A 21,610-nucleotide genomic window follows, 5' to 3' on the forward strand; every position below is an offset into this window, starting at 1 on the left:
TGTCAACCTTAAAATTGAAAAGCACCATGGTAAGACCACATATTCTGAGCAAGGCAGCAGAGTGTCCTAAAACTAAGAGTGAATCACTGTTGACTGCATTATGGCCATTCTCACTATGGCCTTACATAACCAATGTCATTACAGAACCCAGTGGGTGACTGTCCAAATTAATAAAGTACCATCTGCCCCATAACCAAGAAATAGAGACAACAGCAGGTTTCACAGACCCAGACCTCTCTTTTCGCGCAGCTACCCATATAACATGCCAGTGGGCAGTTCACCCCTCAATAAGTAGATTTTATTTTTCTTCTACACAAACGCCAATGATTGAACACAGTTTTAAGAAATGCCTGCTGACTAACCTGATGGCATTACACCATCCAATGACAAACTTTAATTCAGTGAAGAAAAAACGAAAGAAAGAAAAAACTATTACAGTCACTGTACTCCCTCCATCTGAGAGCAGATACCCAACTGAACTTTAATACAGACATTTTATTAGCGCCACTTTACAAATAGCCAACTTGCCTAAGTTTTCTTTAAAAACAAAACAAAACCAAACCACCACCACCACCACCACCACCACCACCTCTGACACAGTAACCTGCAACACAGCTCAGCTAGTGGGCTGCATGGTGCAGATGCTCCTAGCTGACGGGTGCCCAGTCCAACCCTACACACTACACAACTGGCAAGACCAACTGCTTCCTTGTGTTGGGTCTTCCCCTTTTCACGTAACAGCTGAGTAACAGTTTGACCCACACGCCACACGCCACAGACGAAGGCTAGGACAGAAAAGCTACACAGCGTAAGCTTAGGCAGCTTCTGGGAATCGGCACACACACCAAGGAAGCAGGCTGGCAAGGGCTCAGTCAAGGTCCTGACCTTATAAACAGCACACAAATCTCACTCATCATAATGTCACTGGACACGGCAAGAATGTTCCGTAATTAAGAATGGGAACAAGAACATACTATGAGCAGAGACAGAGCTCTTCCTCGCCACTGCCTGTCTACAATGGATTTGTAACACTACAAGCCCACTGAGTTTCTTGAAGATCCATTACCCAGGCTCTATCTCTGGACTACTTCACGACAAAAACATGAAAAATTCTATTGCTTCACAAACTAACTGAGAAGGAAGGAAGAGAAGAGAAGAGGGGGGAGGGAGGGAGGGAGGGAGGGAGGGAGGGAGGGAGGGAGGAAGGCAGGGAAGGAGGCCTTGATAGAACCGCTTATCTAAGATGCTGGTGGGCCTTTCCTGGCACTAGCTAGCTCCTGTGCTGCCATTTTCTACTGAATTGGTGAGGAGAAGTCTTTTCTGAAAACTCCATATAAAACACAGTTCCACGCTGGTGTGCATCTCGCTGAAGGGCTGCAAGCAGGGCCTGATGAAAGGGAAGTCAGCCCTTGCTGACAGCCTCAGCCACAGCCAATCAGCTTCTCTCCCTCCCCGCACACCCTCCCAACACGGGGCTCAAAGTCAGGCAGTGGGCTGAAGCAGAGCATTAAGAAGGCAATGGTGCGCTGACACAGATGATGAGAGAACACACACCCTCCCTTGCCATAAAACTTTTACTTCCTCCTCCTCTTCCCTCTTTAAAAAAACTATATATAAAATACATTTTAATATTATTAACTCAGTATTATTATTACATTATATTAATATGATTAATACATATAACATATCAATGTGATTAATGGTAAAATATGTTGATAATTTGATATATTAATAAATATATAATATGAATGTTTTATATATATAAACATAATATATATGTCTACAGAGTGAGTTCCCAGGACAGCCAGAGTCCTCACTGCCCTTAAACTTACAATGTAGCCAAGGCTGGCCTTGAACTCTGATCCTCCTGTCTCCAGTTCTCCAATGCTGGGATTCCAGGTATGTGCCACCATGTCCAGCCAGGATACTGGATTTGAACTAAATAACCATTCTGAATTTCTTTTGCTTAATAATCTGAAGCCCTCCTCCTCTTCCTCCTCCTCCTCTTTTTCCTCTTCTTCCATTCCCTCTTTCCCTCTCCTCCCTCTCCTCTTCGTCCCCTTTCTTTCTTTCAAAGTTTTCCAAGACAGGGTTTCACTGTGCAGCCCTGGTTGTACTGGCTCTCAGAGATCAGAGTGCTGGGATCAAAGGTGTGCACCACCACTGCCCGGGTGAAATCACCTTGTTCCGAGTTTAAGCAGACAGATGCAGATGTTCCACTCGGAGCCTACCTCTTCACTCGCTAGCAATGCCCTTTCCAGCCGGAAGGAAAGACAGTTAAGAGTGGATCAAAGCCTTCCCTTCTCACATAGCCCGCTGCAGTGCAGAGGAAGGGGGCTTGTGGTAAAGCAGTTCTGGTTTCTAAACACAGGCAGCCACTGTACCGTGTGGGAACTACAGACTGCCTCCCAGTCCTCTGGTGCAGAGTGCTGCCCGCATGGGATGCGCTGACAGCTGAGGGAGACGGAGAGCCTCCAGCTGACCAACAGCAATGCCGGAATCATGGAAACGGTGACTACTGTTATGATTAAGACTGGCAGTTAGGCCAGGCGGTGGTGGCGCACGCCTTTAATCCCAGCACTCGGGAGGCAGAGGCAGGCGGATTTCTGAGTTCGAGGTCAGCCTGGTCTACAGAGTGAGCTCCAGGACAGCCAGGGATACACAGAGAAACCCTGTCTCGAAAAACTCAAAAAAAAAAAAAAAAAAAAAAAAGGACTGGCAGTTAGACAACTCTATCCACCCATCCATCCATGTCTGTAGAACCCTGGAGATGCCCAAACCCTCTGGAACGACACTTGTACACTTCTGAAGGCATTCACTCCCCTCCAGGGCTGACGTTCTATTCTGATTGAATTCAGTAGAAAGACCACCTTCTAAAAGGTACAAAACAGATGCAGTCAACAGTGCTACAGCTCAAAGATACCCCGAGTGCCCTTGACAAGCATTAATGCAGGGGCGGTAATGTGCAGAGCTGGTGAGCCCTGCAAGGCATTCTTCAGCTAGCAATCAGTAGTGTCAACCAGGCAAATTATAAGTTAGGCACAGTTTGTACTATAGTATTCTCTAAAAATCTGGCTTTTTAGAAGAGTTTAAAACATGGCCAAAGTAGGTGTTTCCTCCCATGATTGATTGCACCGTGTATATATAATATCCCAACTTCTTCTGAGTTATACAGATGAATGAAATTCATTTTGTGCTTGGCATTCCTCAGCCTTTCCTGCGTAGTTCAGGCTGGCCTTAGCTTTGACCTTGATGATCCTTGTACCTCAGCCCCCTGAGTGCTCGAGAGCACAGTGCTGAGATTACAGGTGTCTACAGTCGCCCTTGGCTTCAGCACTGCCTTTAAACAGAAGAGAGCATCCATGCACGGGCATGCACCTATAATCCCAGCCCTAGGAGGCTAAGGCAGAAGGATCTTATGTGTGAGGCTAGCCTGGGCTATACTGAGTCAAGTCACTATAGGCTATATATATATATATATATATAGAGAGAGAGAGAGAGAGAGAGAGAGAGGCAGACTTTGCCTCAGAAGACCGAGAGAGCTGTGGATGTCACCCCTGTGGTGCAGCATCCCTTGAGTCCCCAAGACCACTGGTTTGGATTTCCAGTACCAGTACCCCATCCCCTAAAATTCAAATAGTCATTCCTGCCTGTATCCATCAAAGACAGTCTCTACACGGTTAACACCTACATGTAATCAAGAGATGAAAGCTGTTTCGTTTTGTTTTGTTTTAACTAATACAATTTAGTTGCAATCTGGAAATTAAGAGATTTCCAAGTGAAAATTCAATTGAATAAGCAATTTAGAACTAATGTTGAGCTTATTTACATCAAGGTATAAGATAACATGTTTTAAAATATCTACACATGGCTGGAGAGGTGGCTCAGTGGTTAACTGCTCTTCCAGACGTCCTGAGTTCAATTCCCAGCAACCACATAGTGGCTCACAACCATCTGTAGTGGGATCAGATGCCCTCTTCTGAGGTGTCTGAAGGCAGGACAGTGTACTCATAAACAGAAAATAAATGAATAAATCTTTAAAAAAAATCTATACATATAGAGATGTATATGCAAGATGTCACACAGCAAACAAGCCTGCTGGGATATAAAAGAGCCTGAATCTATGTGTGCTCAGCGACTTCTCATGTAATATCCTGTAGAAGGAACAAAGGAGTGTGCACTGAAAGTAATAGAAGATAAACCAGCTGAACTAGATCCTTATATACATGGTTAAAATTACAGACAAAGCAGGTGAAGAAGATGTCCACATCAAAAAGAAAGGAAACGAGACAGTTCCCCAGAACCCTCATGATGTGCTATACTCCATCACTGCTTCATCTGCTTGGTTTAAAGTGAGTATACAAAACAAACCCAAATCTGTAAAATAAACCTAAATAAATAAATATGTAGACAAGCCTCACATTCACTGGCAAAGTTACTTCATACCTAAAACTGGAGAAAATGCAGTCAGTTTGCTGCTAATATGAATCTTTTTACAGGAGACAAATTTTTTCCTGGGTCTACTCAGAATCCCGGAAGCATCTGGAATTAATGCCTTTCTCAGAATCACTCAACACACAGCTCTAACCACATCAACACGGTAGGGCGACATCTTGTTTTTCTTGCATTTACTTCTGCCTTTGGGGAAATCTACTATCACCCCCTTTGTTTCTAAAACTGCACCAGGACGTCAGCTGATGAGTCACGGATCACACTCTAAATCCTTATCATCAAAGAGAGCAGAGCTCAAAAGTTTTGCACATGAATTTTCAGACTAAGTTACATATTGCAGCTTCTATGAAGTGACAGAGATGAGCTTTAAGAAGTGAGAAACTTCAAAACAAACTGCAAATTCAAGGACTGACAACGTTATTTTCCTTGTTCCCCTAGTAACTGGTGGGGTTTTGTTTTTCTTAATTCAGAAGAGAAGAACAGAAAGTGAGTTTGAGATGCTGACAGACACAACTAAACAAATGCCTATCTTCGAGAAAGCTAAAACTCCTCTAGAATTGCCTTCCCCAGATGCCTGGCTTTTCTTCATTGCTTCCTACGCTTGCTCTTCAATCATTTCTCCTGTGTGGGAATACCTCCAGGATAGGGTGTGTAGAGGGAAGAGAATGTGGCTGGGGCTGGGCGTGTGGCTCACTGGTAGAATGCACAAGGCCCTGAGCTGACTTCCGGGGACGACTTTCTGTGGCAGAACTGCTCACAGGGTTCCCTGGTGAAAAGGACAAATAGCCAAAAGGAAACTTACAGACTTTGGCCACTAGAAATAGATGGCTGAGATCTGACACATCGGCCTTCTTTCAGGTGAAATTCGTCATTAACGCTCCATAAGTGTGCTCACCTGTATATGTGTCTAATAAGCAGCACATGCCACCACCCACTCCTGGCTCAGTGTGTACATTCTCTATATAAATGGCTTCCTTGATCTCAGTCTGCCACACTCTCACCACAGCCTGGAACATACTACATACTCAATAAATATCCAGTAACAGAAGTGGGTGTGGAATGCCACCACAGTAGCAAGGAAAATATAATCAGTTACATAGCTACCACGGGACTTGCAGAATTATGAAATTTATTTCCACTTAAGACTGCTCTTTACCCACAGTTTCTGAGCTTCATCTCAGCCCCCACAAGGCTGTCTGCGTTAGTGTCACCATGGTACATCTGGAGTGGTAAGAACTACCTTACTGTCCGTTTGCCTCCTTCAGTTACAAGCTTCGGTCCGGCTCAAACCACAGGAAAGCAACCTGAAGCATGTCAAGTCTGGAAGGCTAACGTCCTGCTGAGGAACCTGATCACAGGCACATTTTGGAAGGGAAGCCGTTAACCTTATGAACATCACTTGACAGTTGGGCGTGATGTGTAAGAGTCCTCTGGTTTGGGAACTGAAGGGCTTTCATGGCTGTGAGGTTCTCACCCATCAATGAAGAGACATCTTTTTGTTGCAAGTGGAGGTCACCACGAGAAACCACAAGTGGTCAAAATTCAGAATGTGTGGCCATAGAGTGTCCATCTCCAAAGGTGACATCTCTAACACAAGCCTTGCACCCAAGGCTCAGGGGACATTGCAGAAAAGGGAGGCAGAAAGAGTCTAAGGACCAGAGGACCAGGAGGACTTCTGTGAAGAAAGAGTCTTCTGGCCATAACAGGAATGCTGCACCCATGGACTCTCACCAGCCATGGCTACCTGCACAAGACCTGCCAAGGCCTTGCCAGTCTACCTACACATGGATGATGGAGGGCTAAAGGAGTCACAAGGCCCCACCCCAGCTTGAATAGCCACAGGCAGCCACAACTGCTGAGGGAGGGAGAGTCAACTACTACTACTACTACTACATCATCATTATCACCACCACCACCACCATCATCATCACAGAAGAGGACATGAATTTGAAAAGGAGATGTAGTGAATGAGCATACAGGAAGAGTTATGGGGAGGGAAGGGTTCATCCAATGAAACTCTCAAAGAAATTTTTTTTTTCCTGATCTCAATCCCTAGAACTCACTTGGCAGAAAGAAAAAAAAAGAATCAACTCCTTCAGGCTGTCCTGTGACTTCCATATGCATTCGTTATGCACTCACTCGTTTAAAGGAAAAAAAAAAAGTGCTCTGATTTGGCCATCTGCATTCATTACCATTTGTTAGAGGTATGACAAAATGCTTGAACTAGGCTGCCTTTATGAAGAAAAGAGGTTTGCCTGGTTCACAGTCATAGATCTGGAGAGTCAAGACCGTGACAATAGTGAGAGATTGCTGGTCTTTTGGAGTCCCAGTCTCTTTCTCATTCTCTCTCTCCCTCTCTGTCTCTCTCTCCCCTTCTGTCTGTCTGTCTCATTCCCTCCTTCCCTCTTACTCCAGAAGAGCAGAATTTCCCTTACAGAAGATGACAGGCACAACTGTGAGAGAGTGAAGTTATGACAACTTGACAAGTTATGAAGTTGTGACAACTTGAAGTTATGATAAGTTATGACAACTTGATGTCTTAAAAAAAAAAAAAAAAGCCCACTCCAGGGCAGAGAGGACAGCTCAGTCTACAAAGCTCTTGTCTTGCCAAGGACCTAAGTTTGATCCTCCACAACGATGGGAATGGTAGCATGCTCTTGGAATCCCAGTACTTCAGGAATAGAGACAGAAGTCCTGCCTGGGGCTATCTGGCCAGCTAGTCTAACCTGGTGAACCTCAGGACCATAAAATACCTTGACTCAAAGGAGTCATTTTCCTGAGAATGACAACGGAGGTGGTCCTCCAGCCTCCACACGTGGGTTCCCACAGAAATACGTGCTCATGGATGTGTAAGAATACACGTGTGTACACACATACACTCACGGGGGTGGGGGGTGGGGGATGAGGTGGATTTCGGAAGACCAGCAATCCCTTCGAAAACTTTTCTCCAGTGGACCTCAAGACCACCCATTAGGTAGGCCTCATCTCTTAAAATGTCCACCACCACACACAACATCATCCTCTGTATTCTCCAAAACGCCATTCCTCAGAAGTAGCCAGTGATCTCTACTTTGTTGTTTCTTCTTTCTTCCAGCCCTCTAACCCCTTAACCTTTGATAGAGTGAAAAAAGGCTAGGCAGGAAAACAAAGAGATACCTGAATAAGGTCAGAGGTTGGAAAGGAGGCAATGCTAGACCACTGTTAGACTCCGCCCTGCTGATGGGGGTGTCCAGCTCCGGGGGCAAGTTTGATTGGCTACTGTTAGACTCCGCCCTGCTGATGGGGGTGTCCAGCTCCAGGGGCAAGTTTGATTGGCTACTGTTAGACTCCGCCCTGCTGATGGGGGTGTCCAGCTCCGGGGGCAAGTTTGATTGGCTACTGTTAGACTCCGCCCTGCTGATGGGGGTGTCCAGCTCCGGGGGCAAGTTTGATTGGCTACTGTTAGACTCCGCCCTGCTGATGGGGCTGTCCAGCTCCGGGGGGGGGGGCAAGTTTGATTGACTACTGTTAGACTCCGCCCTGCTGATGGGGGTGTCCAGCTCCGGGGCAAGTTTGGTTGTTGCCTTCAGAATATTTAATTTCTTCTTTCGTCTTCTTTACACGTGACTACTTAACCAACACCAACCCACCGACAGCTCTTGGGGCCCTAGCAGAATTCCAAATGTCACACAATCACAGAGACTATCTGCAGCTGGCCAATTCACACAGCTGCTAGAGCCCAAGGCAAATCAGCATCAGCTGCTGCGGACCATCTAAAGCAGCCCCGTACCCCACACCTCGGATTAAAACGAAAACATATTCTTATATACTTCTGAGGTTTTTTTTAAAGAAACAAAAATTCTAGGGCTGGAGAGATGGCTCAGCAGCTGAGAGCACTGACTGCTCTTCCAGAGGTCCTGAGTTCAATTCCCAGCAACCACATGGTGGCTCACAACCATCCATAATGAGATCTGATGCCTTCTTCTGGTGTGTCTGAAGAGAGGGACAGTGTACTCACATATATAAAATAAAGTTAACCAAAAAAAAAAAAAATTCTTAAAAACCCAAATTAAAAATTCCTAAACTGTCACTATAATCTGCTATAAATAAATAAATTTTATATACATATGTTTTCTATAAATAGTTTCCATACTGTGGTGATTAATAATTGTCAACATGACAGGTTTAGAATAAACCAGAAAAAGGACTTCTGGCATAATTACAGATGGACTAGTTAGTGTCTTATTTATGTTTCTATTGCTGCGAGGAGACACCAAGACTAAGGAATTTATAAAAGAAATGTGCTAACAAGTTCAGAGGGTGAATCCATGATCATCACAGCAGGAAACACGGCAGACAGGAAGACAGGTTCGGCACTGGAGCAGTACCTGACAGTCCACATCTGATTCCAAAGTTTCGTCAGAGAGTGGGGGGTGGGGGGAGACTGGGCCTGGAATGGACTTTTGAAACCTAAGCCCATTCTCACTGACACACCTCCTCCATCAAGGTCATACCTCCTCCAACAAGGCACACCTCCCAATCTGTCCTAAACAATTCCACCTACTAGGGATCAAGCATTAGGACATACAGGAGCCTCTGTGGGCCGTACTTAGGCAAGCCACCACTAGGTTAGCCTCTAGGCTCGTCTGGGAGGCAAGCCTAAATTAGGTTCGCTGCGATGAGAACACTGCATCCTGGGCCTAGACTGAAGACAAAGAAAGGGGATGCACATGAGCACCCGGACCACTCTGCTTCCTGGCTATGGGTGAACTATCCTCACCCACCTCAAGCCCTGCCACTCTGACTCCCTTGTCATGATGGAAAATGGTCTAGAATCGTGAGCCAAAACACATACCTGTTCTCCATTCAGTTGACACCTATTGTTTTCTTTAAAAGTTTACATTTGCAAAAAAAAACCCACACTATTATATTTTTATATTTCCTCAAAGGTAGAAAAGTCATCCAAACGTAATATAATACCCCAAAAAAGGAGTGAGCCACCGTTTCAGACAAATTATCCCCCCACCCCTATTTTTTTTTTTTTTTTGGTTTTTCGAGACAGGGTTTCTCTGTGTAGCCCTGGCTGTCCTAGAACTCACTTTGTAGACCAGGCTGGCCTCGAACTCAAGAAATCCGCCTGCCTCTGCCTCCCAAGTGCTGGGATTAAAGGCGTGCTCCACCACACCCAGCTAATTTATCCCTATTTTTAATAAAAACTGAATCAGTCTATTTAAGCATATTAACTATCTCAACTATAACGGAAGCACAAAGTTTAAAATCAGAGAAATGCTTGGAGTCAATGCATGCTTCACACGAGACCTGCTCAGCTCGCTCTGAAATCCACCCAACAGTGCTCAAGGATGCAGATGCTGACCGAACACATTACATACCCATCACAGGGACACAGGGCACACCACTGGCTCTCCTATAACTAGCTGGTCCTCACTGGTTTTATTTCAGATTCTGTTAAGCCTAGACAATTGCTTCCATATAAGAAACACGAAGGATAAAGGAATCTTAAAACAGTACACAGGGGTGCACGGTTCGGGAGCTACGTCCTAGCCCAGTCCCTGCCACCAACCACCCCCATCTGGCGTTGAAACCAGACTATGTATTTCAAAACTTTTCCTTCTACAGCTACAGTCTAAGAGACTGTATTTTATGGACCTTAATCTTACATCATATATAAAAATAGACTCCAAATAGATTGAAGACTTCACTGTAAGACCTAACACGATACAACTCCAGGGATTGGGTTGGGGGAGCAAGGAAAAATTGTCATGAGAAACATGACCTCAAAGGTACGGGCTGACCAATGGGGCACACCAAGCTAAAATCTTCTGCATACCCATGGAAACAGCCGGTAGGGTGAAAAGGCAACAAGAGCCAGTATTCGCAAACCAGATCTGCCAAGGAGTTAATATCCAAAATGCATTTAGAACTCCAAGTACTCAGAAGTGGATAGAGAACTGGAAAGCACTTTCTACAATGATATACAAATGGCCACCAAGTATGGCAAGATATGCAAAGTCACTGGCTGCAGAGATGAGATCAAGCCAGAAAGGTGTTGCCTCATATCCATTAGGATGGCTCCGACCCAACAGAGCAGAAGGCTGTAAGTGCTGCTGAGGCTGCAGAGAGGTGGGAGTGTGCGCTACTGGCAGGGCTGTAGGACGGTACAACCAAGTGTGGGAAACAGGAGGGGCTTCAAACGTCACAAATAGAACTGACACTTCATCTATCAACTGCATTCCTGATGGATGATATTTGCACGCTTATGGTCATAGGAACGTCATGCAAAGCACCAAAGAGGTAAAGGAAGCCAGAATTCCATTGGCACATAAATGGCTAAACAACATGTGGTATATTCCATATGGGAAAATTTTTCTGTCATTAAAAAAAAAAAAAAAAAGGAAGGAATTTCTGTCACATGCTACAACACAAATGAACCCTGAGGTCATGCGGCTGGCAAAACAATCTGCAAACATTCCCCATCTTCCACATGAGATACCTAAAGTTGTCAAATGCATTGAGACAGAAAGGAGATGTGTGTCGGAGCTGGGAGGGCGGGGATGGAAAGATGCACATGGGAAAAAGTTTCTATCTGCAACACAAAAAAAACCCTTCGGTGATCTGGTTCACAATATATTAAGCACAATATACTTAAACATGCTTAGGAAAAAATGAAGCACCATAAAAGTGTTCCATTTGTACGATTCTGGCAGGATTCCTTTCAGTAAACCACTCAGTAAATGAAGCATTTGGACTGACACACGTTATAAGTGCTAAATATTTCATCAGATTTCAAATAGTGATGGACATAAAATAATGTGAACTCTCAGTCGTAGCTTGTGATGGCACATTAATGCAGCTTGTGAAACATTTATGCAAACTTCAATATAGGAAAATCTTTAAGAACGTGTGCTGCTGAGAACAATAAGGGGAGCCCTGGGGTCAGGGGAACCGTCCTGTCTGCTGTGGGATTAATATTAGACCGTTTTTTTACCGACTGGTGTGGGAGAGGAAGGAAGACAAGGAGCGGAGTTAAATCGTGAGGCTCTCCTGAAAGAGAATTCAAAGGACGGAACTGAGGAGCAGATCGGGCCTTCAGTAGACCTGAGACTTCAGCAGGAAAGCTGGGAAGGGGAAAAAGAAGCCTGAGAGAAATCACAGAGGTCACTTCAGGTTCCTACCAGCCTGCCTGTGCGTGACCTAGGGGCTGGGTTAAAGTTTGTCAATGGTGAGGGTTTGGAATAATGCATGAGTTAACCAGATTAAAACCCTCACTAAGACTAGCCAGGCACAGAAGAGCAGGCCCATCCACCTCCCTGGCCTCAGCCCTTGCTGCTTCAAGTGTCACCACCTCCAATTCCTTAGGGAGGGTTTATCTTTCTAAGGCCCAATCATCTACATAGCCCTCCAACTAAACTTACAGAGGGCAGGCATCAGTGATCCCCTACTCTGCAGAAAATGGCTAGTTTTCCTCATCAACTTGACAGATGACACCTTAGATAAGAAATATGTAAGCCTATTCTATCATTTTAAGTGCTTGCTTAAAAAAAAACAGAATAGGTACGTGTATTATTTTAGTGTTTTTACCTCATCCAGTGTAACCAAAAATGTTGCCAATTCAAGATGTAATCAACATAAAAATTACTGAGGTTTATATGGGTTTCCTATTTTACACTGTTGTATTTCTCAGCACAGGGCGGTCACATTTCAGAGCGCCACAGCCAAATATGGCTAGTTAGTACAATACCGAGAGCACAGGCCTGCACCACTTCAGAGCGCTTACTAGCTTGGAACTGTGTGGTGCTGTCTCCGTTCTTAGATGAATTCTGTCTCGGGTCAGTGTCAGAACACTCTGGAGACACAAAATGGACTAAGGGGAAGGAGGGGCAGAAGGGCGGCTGAAAGAATTCCCAGAACTGAGAAAAGGCAGTGCAGGGGTGAAGACGAGCTGGAGAGAGGCTAAGGTGCCAGGGACAGCGGACGCCAGATGCTTGCTTAAGCCAGGGCTCTAGATCAGGCCATGTAGACAGCAAGCCTAGCAGATATTACCGCCACAGGGAGGGGCAGACGGGAGAGGAGCAGACAGACTGGCAAACTGTCTCTTTGAGGAGGATGGGTGCTGCGCTGCACTGGAAAGTGTGGGCCTAAGAAAGGGCTGGTGGGTGATTATGGGCAGAACAGGGACACATGTTTAATGGGATATAAGTTCCAATTGTGGAAAACACCAAGGTACCAAATGAAGAGGAACTGGAAGCCAGGGGTATGTAGTCACTCTGCTTTCAATCATTATCGTCTCCTCCCTGGGAGGGCTTCTAAGATTTGCATCTCTCCAGAGGTAGAAACCCTGCTCGTGGTGTTTCGCACTCAGCACCGATCACGTGGCACAGGCTTACCGATCTGGCAGGCAGACTTGAGTTGAAAACTGAAGTTTAAAGAGTGAAATCACACAGAGGAGAAACATGGTAGTGTTACGACACTTAAAGATGACTTAAAGGAAAGGTTCCACAGGATCAGAGCCATGGTGACGTATGTGGTTTAATTGATGAGGGACGATTCTGATGAAGAATTAAATTTTAATTGAGACTTTGTGGCCAAAATCTGATGAGATGGGTATTTCTCAGATTTACTAATAGCCAACATAAAAATCTTTATTATCATGAAGTACAACTTTTTTTTTAACCTAAGAATATGGGTCCTCAAAATTTGGTTATAAACTTTTTTACCACAGTCCACTTTTGGGTACCATATTATTTCAAAAACCTCCCCGCATGCCTTTTAGATAGATAGGGTTTCTCTAGGACCCTATCTATCTTTAGGCTGTCCTAGCACTAGGCATATGTCTCTACTTCTCATTTCTGCCCAGACTAAAAAAACTCCAAATTTTCACTCACAAATTTTCTCCTGAGGGAAATGGCCTGTTGAGGTAACATTCTAAAACGCCCAGGCTGGGGCAATAGAACTATCTAATAACCAGCCTTCTCTGGACACATTTCTGTCTAGATCCTCAATTATCCCCACAGAGATGCCAGAGGCTCTCCCGGGGAGCTCTCCCAGTAACTAGGAAGCCGTGGTCAGTAACCTATGAACAAGGTTATGTGGCCTGTGTGTCATGCAGTTAATACTGAACTATGACACAGAGGTCATCTCTCTCCATTGGAGAACTTACCACGCCCCACAGCTATGGAGGTGAACTGCGAAAAGCGAATAATTACAGTATCTCACGTGGAAACAGCTGGCTCAGACAACCATCAGCTCTCACCCACTGTATCTTCTTAAAGGCTTGCAAATACTGTGGGGCCTCTTGTCACAACGCATTCTTTTGTTTCCCTCTGAACAAACATATGCAGGAAGGCAGACCAAAGCTGGTAGGCTCATTCCTTCACGTACACACATACACACACACATACACACACACACTTTTTTTTTTTTTTTAACGTATCTGGGGGATTTACAGTGAACACAACAGATGGAATCTTTGCTCCAGAAATCAAACAATCTAAAAGATAAAACTATAACCCATTGGGGTTTTTCCAGGTCACACAAACTGGGCTTCCGAAGGGGGTTGTCACTCTGTAGTAAAGGACTAAAAGGTCCTCTGAATAACTCATTAGGCTAAGAGCTCTCATCTTCCCGATCCAACCAGCCCAAAAGTTTACACGACCTCAGATCTTTCCTGTTTCTGCTGCTGCCTAAGGGAAGCTAAAGGAGATTTGTTTTCTGAAACTTTCTAGGTCCTTCATCAGTCAAGCGTAGACCCGGAGAACACGACAATTACAATCCTATGTGTAAGGTATGTGCAAGTGTATGTGTGTGTGTGTGTGTGTGTGTGTGTAATTTTTCACTTGGCACCACTTTTTTATTTTTTATTTTTATTTAAAAAAAATTTTTTTTTTTTTTTTGTTTTTTGAGACAGGGTTTCTCTATATAGCCCTGGCTGTCCTGAAACTCACTCAGTAGAACCAGGCTGGCTTCCAACTCAGAAATCTGCCTGCCTCTGCCCCCCAAGTGCTGGGATTTAAGGCGTGCCCACCACTGCCTGGCTGGCACCACTTTTAAGTTAACCTATGAAGTAAGAGCTCTCCCATCCTTCTTGCCTACAAGAAGGCAGATCCGGAAGGATCAGTAGTTCAGGAAGCAAGGGGGAAATGTTGCACACTTCTGCATAGTAAGAAGGATTTGAGCTGGAAAGTGGGGGATGGGAGAGTGGTGACCAGAAAGCAGAAAAAGAGAAGGAATCAGAGCCAACTAGTGTAAGAACTTGGGATTCTCCTTTGATGATGACCAAAATTATTCTGGTGGGGTTGGGGTGGGCAGGCCAGGGTCTTGCTATGTAGCCCTGGCTGTCCTGAAACTTGAAATACAGGCCAGGCTGGCCTTAAACTCAGATCAGCCTGCCCCTGCCTTCCAAGAGCTGAGATTAAAAAACGTGTGTTGCCACACCAAGGTGTGGTTTTGTCATTTCATTTCTTTAATTTTGGGGGTTTACTTGCTTGTTTAGACAGGGTTTCCTGTGTACCCCTGGCTGTCATGGCTCTCACTCTGTAAACCAGGATGGGCTCAAACTCAGAGATATGACTGCCTCTGCCTCCCAAGAGCTGGGATTGAAGCCGTGCCACCACCACCAGGGCTGTTTTTGTAATTTTTTTTTAAAGATTTATTTATTTATTTATTATATGTAAGTACACTGTCGCTGTCTTCAGACACACCAGAAGAGGGTGTCAGATCATTACGGATGGTTGTGAGCCACCATGTGGTTGCTGGGATTTGAACTCTGGACCTTTGAAAGAACTAAGAACTGTCGGGTGCTCTTACCCACTGAGCCATCTCACCAGCCCTGTTTTTGTAATTTTTAAAGACAGGATTCCACTATGCACCCACAGGCTGGCCTCAAACTCATGGCAATCTTCTTTCGTCATCGTCTCTGGAATGAATGAGATTACAGTTGTGTGTCTCCACACCCAGCTCCGAAACGCACCTGCCATTCCACATGAACACCCCACCAGCACTGCTCTTAAACTCCGCCTTCCCCTGTCCCCAAATCTCAGAGTTTACCACACACATCTAAAAAGACTTTATGGAAAAAGCCTCTGTTTTCTCTCTTCTTTCCAGGCTTCTCTTGCGATGTCTATCCAACATGCTGGGTTGACACATCAGGCAGCTCACTGAGCCTGAGCTGGACTTCCAAGTGGTTTAAACTGCTCCTTCTCAAGCCTCCACCATCCCGCTACCTCGCCAGTACTGTTGTCATTAAAGGAACAACTAATATTTATTCAGTACTTGGAATGCACCTCAGACTGTGTCAAGGGTATTACATGCGTAATTTCACCTGATCCTTAAACCTTACTAAACAGTACCATGACTACTTCCTGCCTGTTAGGGAATCAAAACCCAGATGGAATAGTAATTTGAAAGGCAACTGGAAGAACCTGACCCCTATTTTGCCTCCATAAGCAGCTTAACTAGTCCCTCCCTGCCCCCTCACCCCCCAAAAAACAGGAATCACAGAGCATAGTGGTACATGCCTTTAATCCCAGCGCTCTGGGAGGCAGAGGCAGGGGGATCTCTGTGAGTTTGAGGCCAGCTTGGTCTCCAGAGTGAGTTCCAGGACAGTTAGAGTAAAACTCTGTCTCTAAAACAAAAACAGAAAACAGACAGACAAACTAACAAAACCAGGGATCATCTTTCATTACTCCTACCTAGTCACTCACCTACGAGTCCACCCCTCCTGAATGCCACACCAGCTTTCTTCAGACTGGTGGTGACAAGCTCTGGATGAGGTTTTACTGAGCCAGGGCCAAAACTATTTTTATTTTTTCGGGTTTCCAAATCCTACCAGACTAAAAACCGCTAAAGAACAAAGAGAGGGTAATAAACCCTTTGCAAACACGTATTACATGCACAGAGACGATGGAGTAGCAGTCCCATGCTGCTTTGCCACTGTCCTCCAGCCTGCTGCAGTTATCTTTATGGAATGCAAATCTTACCACAGCATCTTCCTGCTTGAAACGAACACCTCACTCTCACTGACCGGATGAGGTGTCCAAACGTCTTGAGGAATTACACAAAATCCTTTCTTTTTATTATTTCAACAGATATCTAAGGGTCCACTTGTAGAATGTACCATGAACCCCTACCTAAGATAAACAACAAACCAGCCCCCCATTGCTTTAGCCCCAAACATCGTGTCCTTCGGACGAACCATATGCACAGCAGATGATGTCACACTCTACGGCTTTAAGCATTTAGGATGTTCCCAGAGAAATCTGAAGACTGCCTAGGATGTCTCTGGCACATCCTAGGTAGAAATGAGTTTAAGCTCCCACATCACTTTGTTCAATTTCCTTTCAGGTAATGGACTAAGAAGTATATGGACACTGACAACTCTAGGCAAGAAATTCCCTTTCACCAAAGTCTGGAAAGCGGACACGGAGTAGCTAAATGTTCCTACAACGAAAAGGCTCAAACTTGAAGCTTAGAGAAACAAACCATGGACTTAGTGGATGGACTGAATTAAAAGCAATGTGACTCTAGAGCTGCTCTGACTTGGCCTACATTTGACCCCTCTGGGAAAACTCACATGGAATTTGGACAGGCTAAAACGGCAAAACCTTGTGAGCTCAACAATGATTTGCCGGCCAAATAGGACACTAGATTTACCCTCCTTCTTTCTTTACCTGCCAAAGTCCTTTTCTCCAAAGGTGTGGGGGAGGGTTTTCAAACCTATCAAAGCAAACAGGATTGACCTACTGAGATCCAACTGCGTCTGTGCTATGTCACTGAACAGGCTAGAGAAAAAGCAAATTGTGTCCTGGGAAGGAGGCCAATGTCTAAGTAGTGTGACTGAAAAGAATGTGACATTCTTAAAGTGAAGGCAGTTTGGATAAACTGGAGCTCACGGTTGCCTCCAACTACCCTTGCCATTGGTTTCTGGGATTTTTTTTTTTTTTTTCAAAGAAAAATTGGCGGGGTGTAGGGCACACGCCTTTCTAACCCTACAGCACTCAAGAAAGAGGCGGATCTCTGTGAGTTCCAGGCTAGCCAAGGCTACAGAGAGAGAAGAAGAAAAATTGATTTGATAAAGCCACGCGGAAGCGTCCTTAAGGCTCCTGGCAAACACACACTCTGAAATGCAAACGGAAATACTAGAACACTCCATTAAAAAGTCCTTGCGTGAAACGTGGCAGAAAGCTTTGAAAAGCCAGCGATGTCTTTCCCAAGAGGTGCTTTGTGCGCAAATGCTTCCAAATCGGGACTCATATTTTGGAAATTATACCCCCCACGCTCCCAAACATGTCAAATCTGAAGAGAAAGGTGAGAATTCCCCCGCAACAGGCTGGGGCAGGGAGGAGGGTGCCTCTCTGCTCATCCCTTCCAGGGAACAAAACCAGAGGGCAGCTAGCTAGCGCCACTCTGGCTCCCGACAACGTGCAGACGCAAAGTGCAAGAACTCGTCCCCAGACCTCCATGTCTTGAAAAGCGAGAGGCGCGCAGACCTGCATCGGGGTTCCTGGCACCCGCACCCGCACCGGGCCGGGCCAGACAGCACGCGGCCCCCAGCGGTTCCCCAGATGGTCCCCCCTACCCTGACGCCACACCCCGTCACCGCCCGCACCTGAGGCGAAGTAACTCACTGAGGGAAAGCGGCGGGCTCCCCGCGGGAGCGCTGACGAGGACGCCGCCCGGCTCCGCTCCGCCGGGACTCGCCGCCGCCGATTTCCAGGCGAGAAGCAAAGTCCGGCCAAGACTTTACTTCTCAACCGCCCCTGCTGCCTTTCCCCTCGGGGGCGAGCGCAGAGGCCCAACCCGACACGCACCTGAGCCAATCAACGGCGGACAAAGGCGGGACTAAGAGCGGGCTCGGAGCCTCTCGACCAATCAAGGAGTTCGAGGGGCCGGGTCGGCCCTGCTCATCACCCCCGTGTTAGAGTGAGCGCGTTCCGCCCTCCGCCATCGCTCCCGGCCGGATTCTCCCTCTCAGACACACAGAGAAGACGCTCGGGAAGTGTCTGCGTGCACCCCTGGAGCGCCGCGCCGGGCGTGGGACAGCTGAAGGGAGGGGAGGGCTGCGGGACCAGGCTGTGGGAGAACAGGTGGCGCGGGGCGGCTGACGTGTAGGTGTGCAGGGCGAGGGGACAGCTGGGTGGGGCGGGGACCCAGCCTGGCCAGGGTCAGGTGGGAGCTGGGAGGATGCACCTGAGGAGAAGGGCGGTTCCTTGGGATCAAAGGGAAAAGGAGCTGCCAGTCCCACCGCGTGAGCTCCCGAGGAAGGAGGGCGGTGCTCCAAACTCTCACTTCTCTCGCAAAAGAAAGACCATCGCAGCCCTTGCACCTAGTGGAGATGTACATTTGCACCCCAGGGAGAAAATTAAAAAACCCACAGTATCGTCAGGAAAGTCATCTCTGCACAACAGTCTCTCTTTTTCAAGGTGCCCCATGAAAGGCCCCTGAGGACTCAAGTCCTGGGAATAGCCAGCCCTGGGGCAGTCCGGTTCCTGGAGATCCTAGCAGGCCAGAGATCCGACTCCGACTCTTTTTAAATAGCAGGTGTCTCGGGGCGACAGGTGAGAGCCTGTGCTCTTCGGTGGCACTTGGGGACAGGCTGTGCCCGGCAGCTGGCTTAGCTTCCGCAGTTCCAGGTGAGCGGTCCTGCCCGCGCCTGGGCGTGGTCGGGGGCGGGACCCGTCTTAGCCCCGCCCATAGAGGGCCCTGCCGCGCCGCTGCGGCTCCGCCCCCCTCCTTCCGTCATCCGCTTCTTCCGTCGGTGGTTTCTTCCTTCCTGCCTTGTCCCGCACCTTTCGCGACATGGGGAAGAGCTTCCATTTCGCCAGCGCCACCTGAGGATTTCCTGGAGCCGCCACCCCCCACCTCCCGCGATGGAAGACGATCAGGAGCTGGAGAGGTAAGGGCGGAGGGGAAGAGTGGAGTGGGGGCGGCGGGTCGGGCCAGCGAAGCGGGTGGCGAAGGGGCACGCGGCCGACTGCGGCCCGGCGTGGCGGCTAGGCCTGACCCCAGGCGCTGGGGAAGGAAGGAGAGAGAGTATAGCGGGCCGGGTTGGGAAGAGGGAGGAGCCGTGGGTTTATTTATAACAGAAAAGCCCAGAGGGATGCTAGCCATCCGGGAGAGGAGAGAAGTTGGGAATCCAAGCTGTAAGTCCCAAACTGCCACCACCCCCATTAGAACTGCCTCGTGTAAGGTCACGCACCGGGCCAGCCGTCCCGAGTGGCGGGCCTGGCGTGTTTAAGTTGACTAAAGTTACTGCAACTCCGCTCTGTGCAGACTGCTTATAAATTCTCTCTGTCCACCAAATTCTCCCTCCTATTAAACTTTCCACTTCCTTTAACTTAGTAGTTTCCTTACCTCTTTCAATGGGAGCCGTAACTGAGCCTGCCACCCTGATAACTTGTGGTTGCCATTTTTATGCTAAAGTAATCGTGGTTTTTATGCCTGTCAACTCCCTTTTCATCTTGCAGCTAGGGCCTACCCTATTGTAACTCTGCCCCTTTCTTTTGCTCTATCCGAAGAAAGATTTTGCAAACATTTAACTTGGTGGGTTTTTTTTTTTTTCTGAGATGACACCGCCCCCCCCCCTCCCGTTGCTGGAGTCAAATGAAGTAGGGAAAAACTGGAGTTAAATATCTATGACTAGAAGTGTGGAGGCAGGAGAATGAGGCAGTGAATCATAAAAAGTTAATCAGAAAACGATATTCCATGTGACCTTATTCTTACAAAAAAAATATGTGTGTAGAAAAATATCAGGATTGAAGACCTCAATGGCTGAAGGCGAGAGGAAGACAGCCCTGGAAATGGTCCAGGCAGCTGGAACAGATAGACAGTGTGTGACATTTGTCCTGCACGAGGAGGACCATACACTAGGAAACTGTCTGCGGTACATAATCATGAAGAACCCGGAAGTGGAATTTTGTGGTTACACTACGACCCATCCTTCAGAGAGCAAAATTAATTTGCGAATTCAGACCCGGGGTGCCCTTCCAGCTGTTGAGCCGTTTCAGAAAGGCCTGAATGAGCTCTTGAATGTCTGCCAGCATGTGCTTGTCAAGTTTGAGGCCAGCATAAAGGACTATAAAGCTATAAAGGCAAGCAAAAAGGAGCCCACATTCTAGTCCCTCGTGCAGGGTACAAGCAGGACCACCCTCAGGATGGTGCAGAACCCAGAATTGTGATTGCAGCATGTTCTGTCCTGTAGGAAAATGTGGCTCTAGCTATTGACCCATACAGCTGTTGGAATCTCTGCAAGTATATTTGCCTAATAAATTCTCTCTTTTGGTTAAACTAGTTTTGAGTGCTTTCTCTTCCTTGAACCTAGATGAACCCCAAGGATGGTGTCACCCTCTTAATTGAACCAACACTAAAAGTGAGCAAACAGATAATTGGGCCAAGGTAGGGGTTTTGAACTCACTCTGTAGACCAGGCTGGCCTCGAACTCAGAAGTCCGCCTGCCTCTGCCTCCCAAGTGCTGGGGTTAAAGGCGTGCACCACCACGCCCGGCTTGATCACAGATCTTAAAGAGTCTCTTTATTTCCATATGATTGAGGTGCTCAGGAAAGGAGAAGTGACATAGAACAAGACCCAGGAGACTAACTAGAAGGAAGACTGGCAGAGGGACTTGAATTTTTTTTTTTTAACATTTTATTCATTATTTGTGTACACAAACTTGCCATGGCACACAGATGGGAGTCTCTTCTCTCCTTCCACCATATCGGAGCCACTTGGTGATTGCTGGGCTTGGCCGCAAGCCCCTGTACCCACTAAGCCATCTCACTTTTTTTTTTAACTAATGTAAATGCATCTTTTGATACGATTAGTAGACTACCTTAAGGGTGAAGATAATATGAAGTGCTCTTCAGAATTTTAATTGGTATCAGGCTCTACTTTGTAGCATTAGTGGGGTAGATGTCAGTTTCCTGCTTGAATTCCAGAACACTAATGAAATGTATAGGTGCAGCATGAGTAAACCAATGTTTATTAGGTTTTGTGCAGGCATGTTTGTGTGCATATGCATGTGTGCATATGGAGGCCAGAAGTTCCGTTAAGGATGGCTCATCAGGAGCCAGCAACTTACTTTTGGTTGGTTAGTTTTGAGGCAGTTCCACTAACTAGCCCTGGCTGACTTAGAGCACACATGGTAAGCTTGCCTTTGCCCTAGTTT

General features: G+C 46.6%; 2 protein-coding genes across 7 annotated transcripts in view; one reads left to right on the forward strand and one right to left on the reverse strand.

Annotated features, from left to right (window-relative positions):
* The window catches only part of Lnx2 (ligand of numb-protein X 2), a 61,137-nt gene extending 42,760 nt beyond the window's left edge, over positions 1-18,377 (reverse strand). For 2 of the 4 annotated variants that reach the window (XM_021161839.3, XM_029477262.2), the window contains exon 1: positions 18,075-18,219. The gene's annotated coding sequence lies outside the window, so the exon portion shown is untranslated. Of the gene's footprint in view, positions 1-18,055; positions 18,220-18,257 lie in introns of those variants that run through there. The other 2 variants (XM_085837444.1, XM_029477263.2) reach the window with 2 other exon arrangements.
* On the forward strand, positions 18,357-20,736 carry LOC110293940 (RNA polymerase I and III subunit D). 3 transcript variants are annotated; one of them, XM_085837445.1, is made up of 3 exons: positions 18,357-18,558; positions 18,985-19,342; positions 20,189-20,736. In XM_085837445.1, exons 2-3 carry the CDS (start codon positions 19,317-19,319, stop codon positions 20,562-20,564), a joined length of 402 nt encoding a protein of 133 aa, XP_085693571.1. In that variant the 5' UTR covers positions 18,357-18,558; positions 18,985-19,316; the 3' UTR covers positions 20,565-20,736. The 3 variants fall into 3 exon arrangements, with proteins under 3 accessions (XP_085693571.1, XP_021017499.1, XP_085693572.1); XM_021161840.2 differs by having other exon boundaries at positions 18,988-19,342; XM_085837446.1 differs by having other exon boundaries at positions 18,357-18,554.
* Positions 20,737-21,610: the final 874 nt, after the last annotated feature.

The sequence above is a fragment of the Mus caroli genome, unplaced genomic scaffold (genome assembly GCF_978045245.1).
Source record: "Mus caroli unplaced genomic scaffold, Mus_caroli_1 scaffold_4, whole genome shotgun sequence".
NCBI lineage: Eukaryota > Metazoa > Chordata > Mammalia > Rodentia > Muridae > Mus > Mus caroli.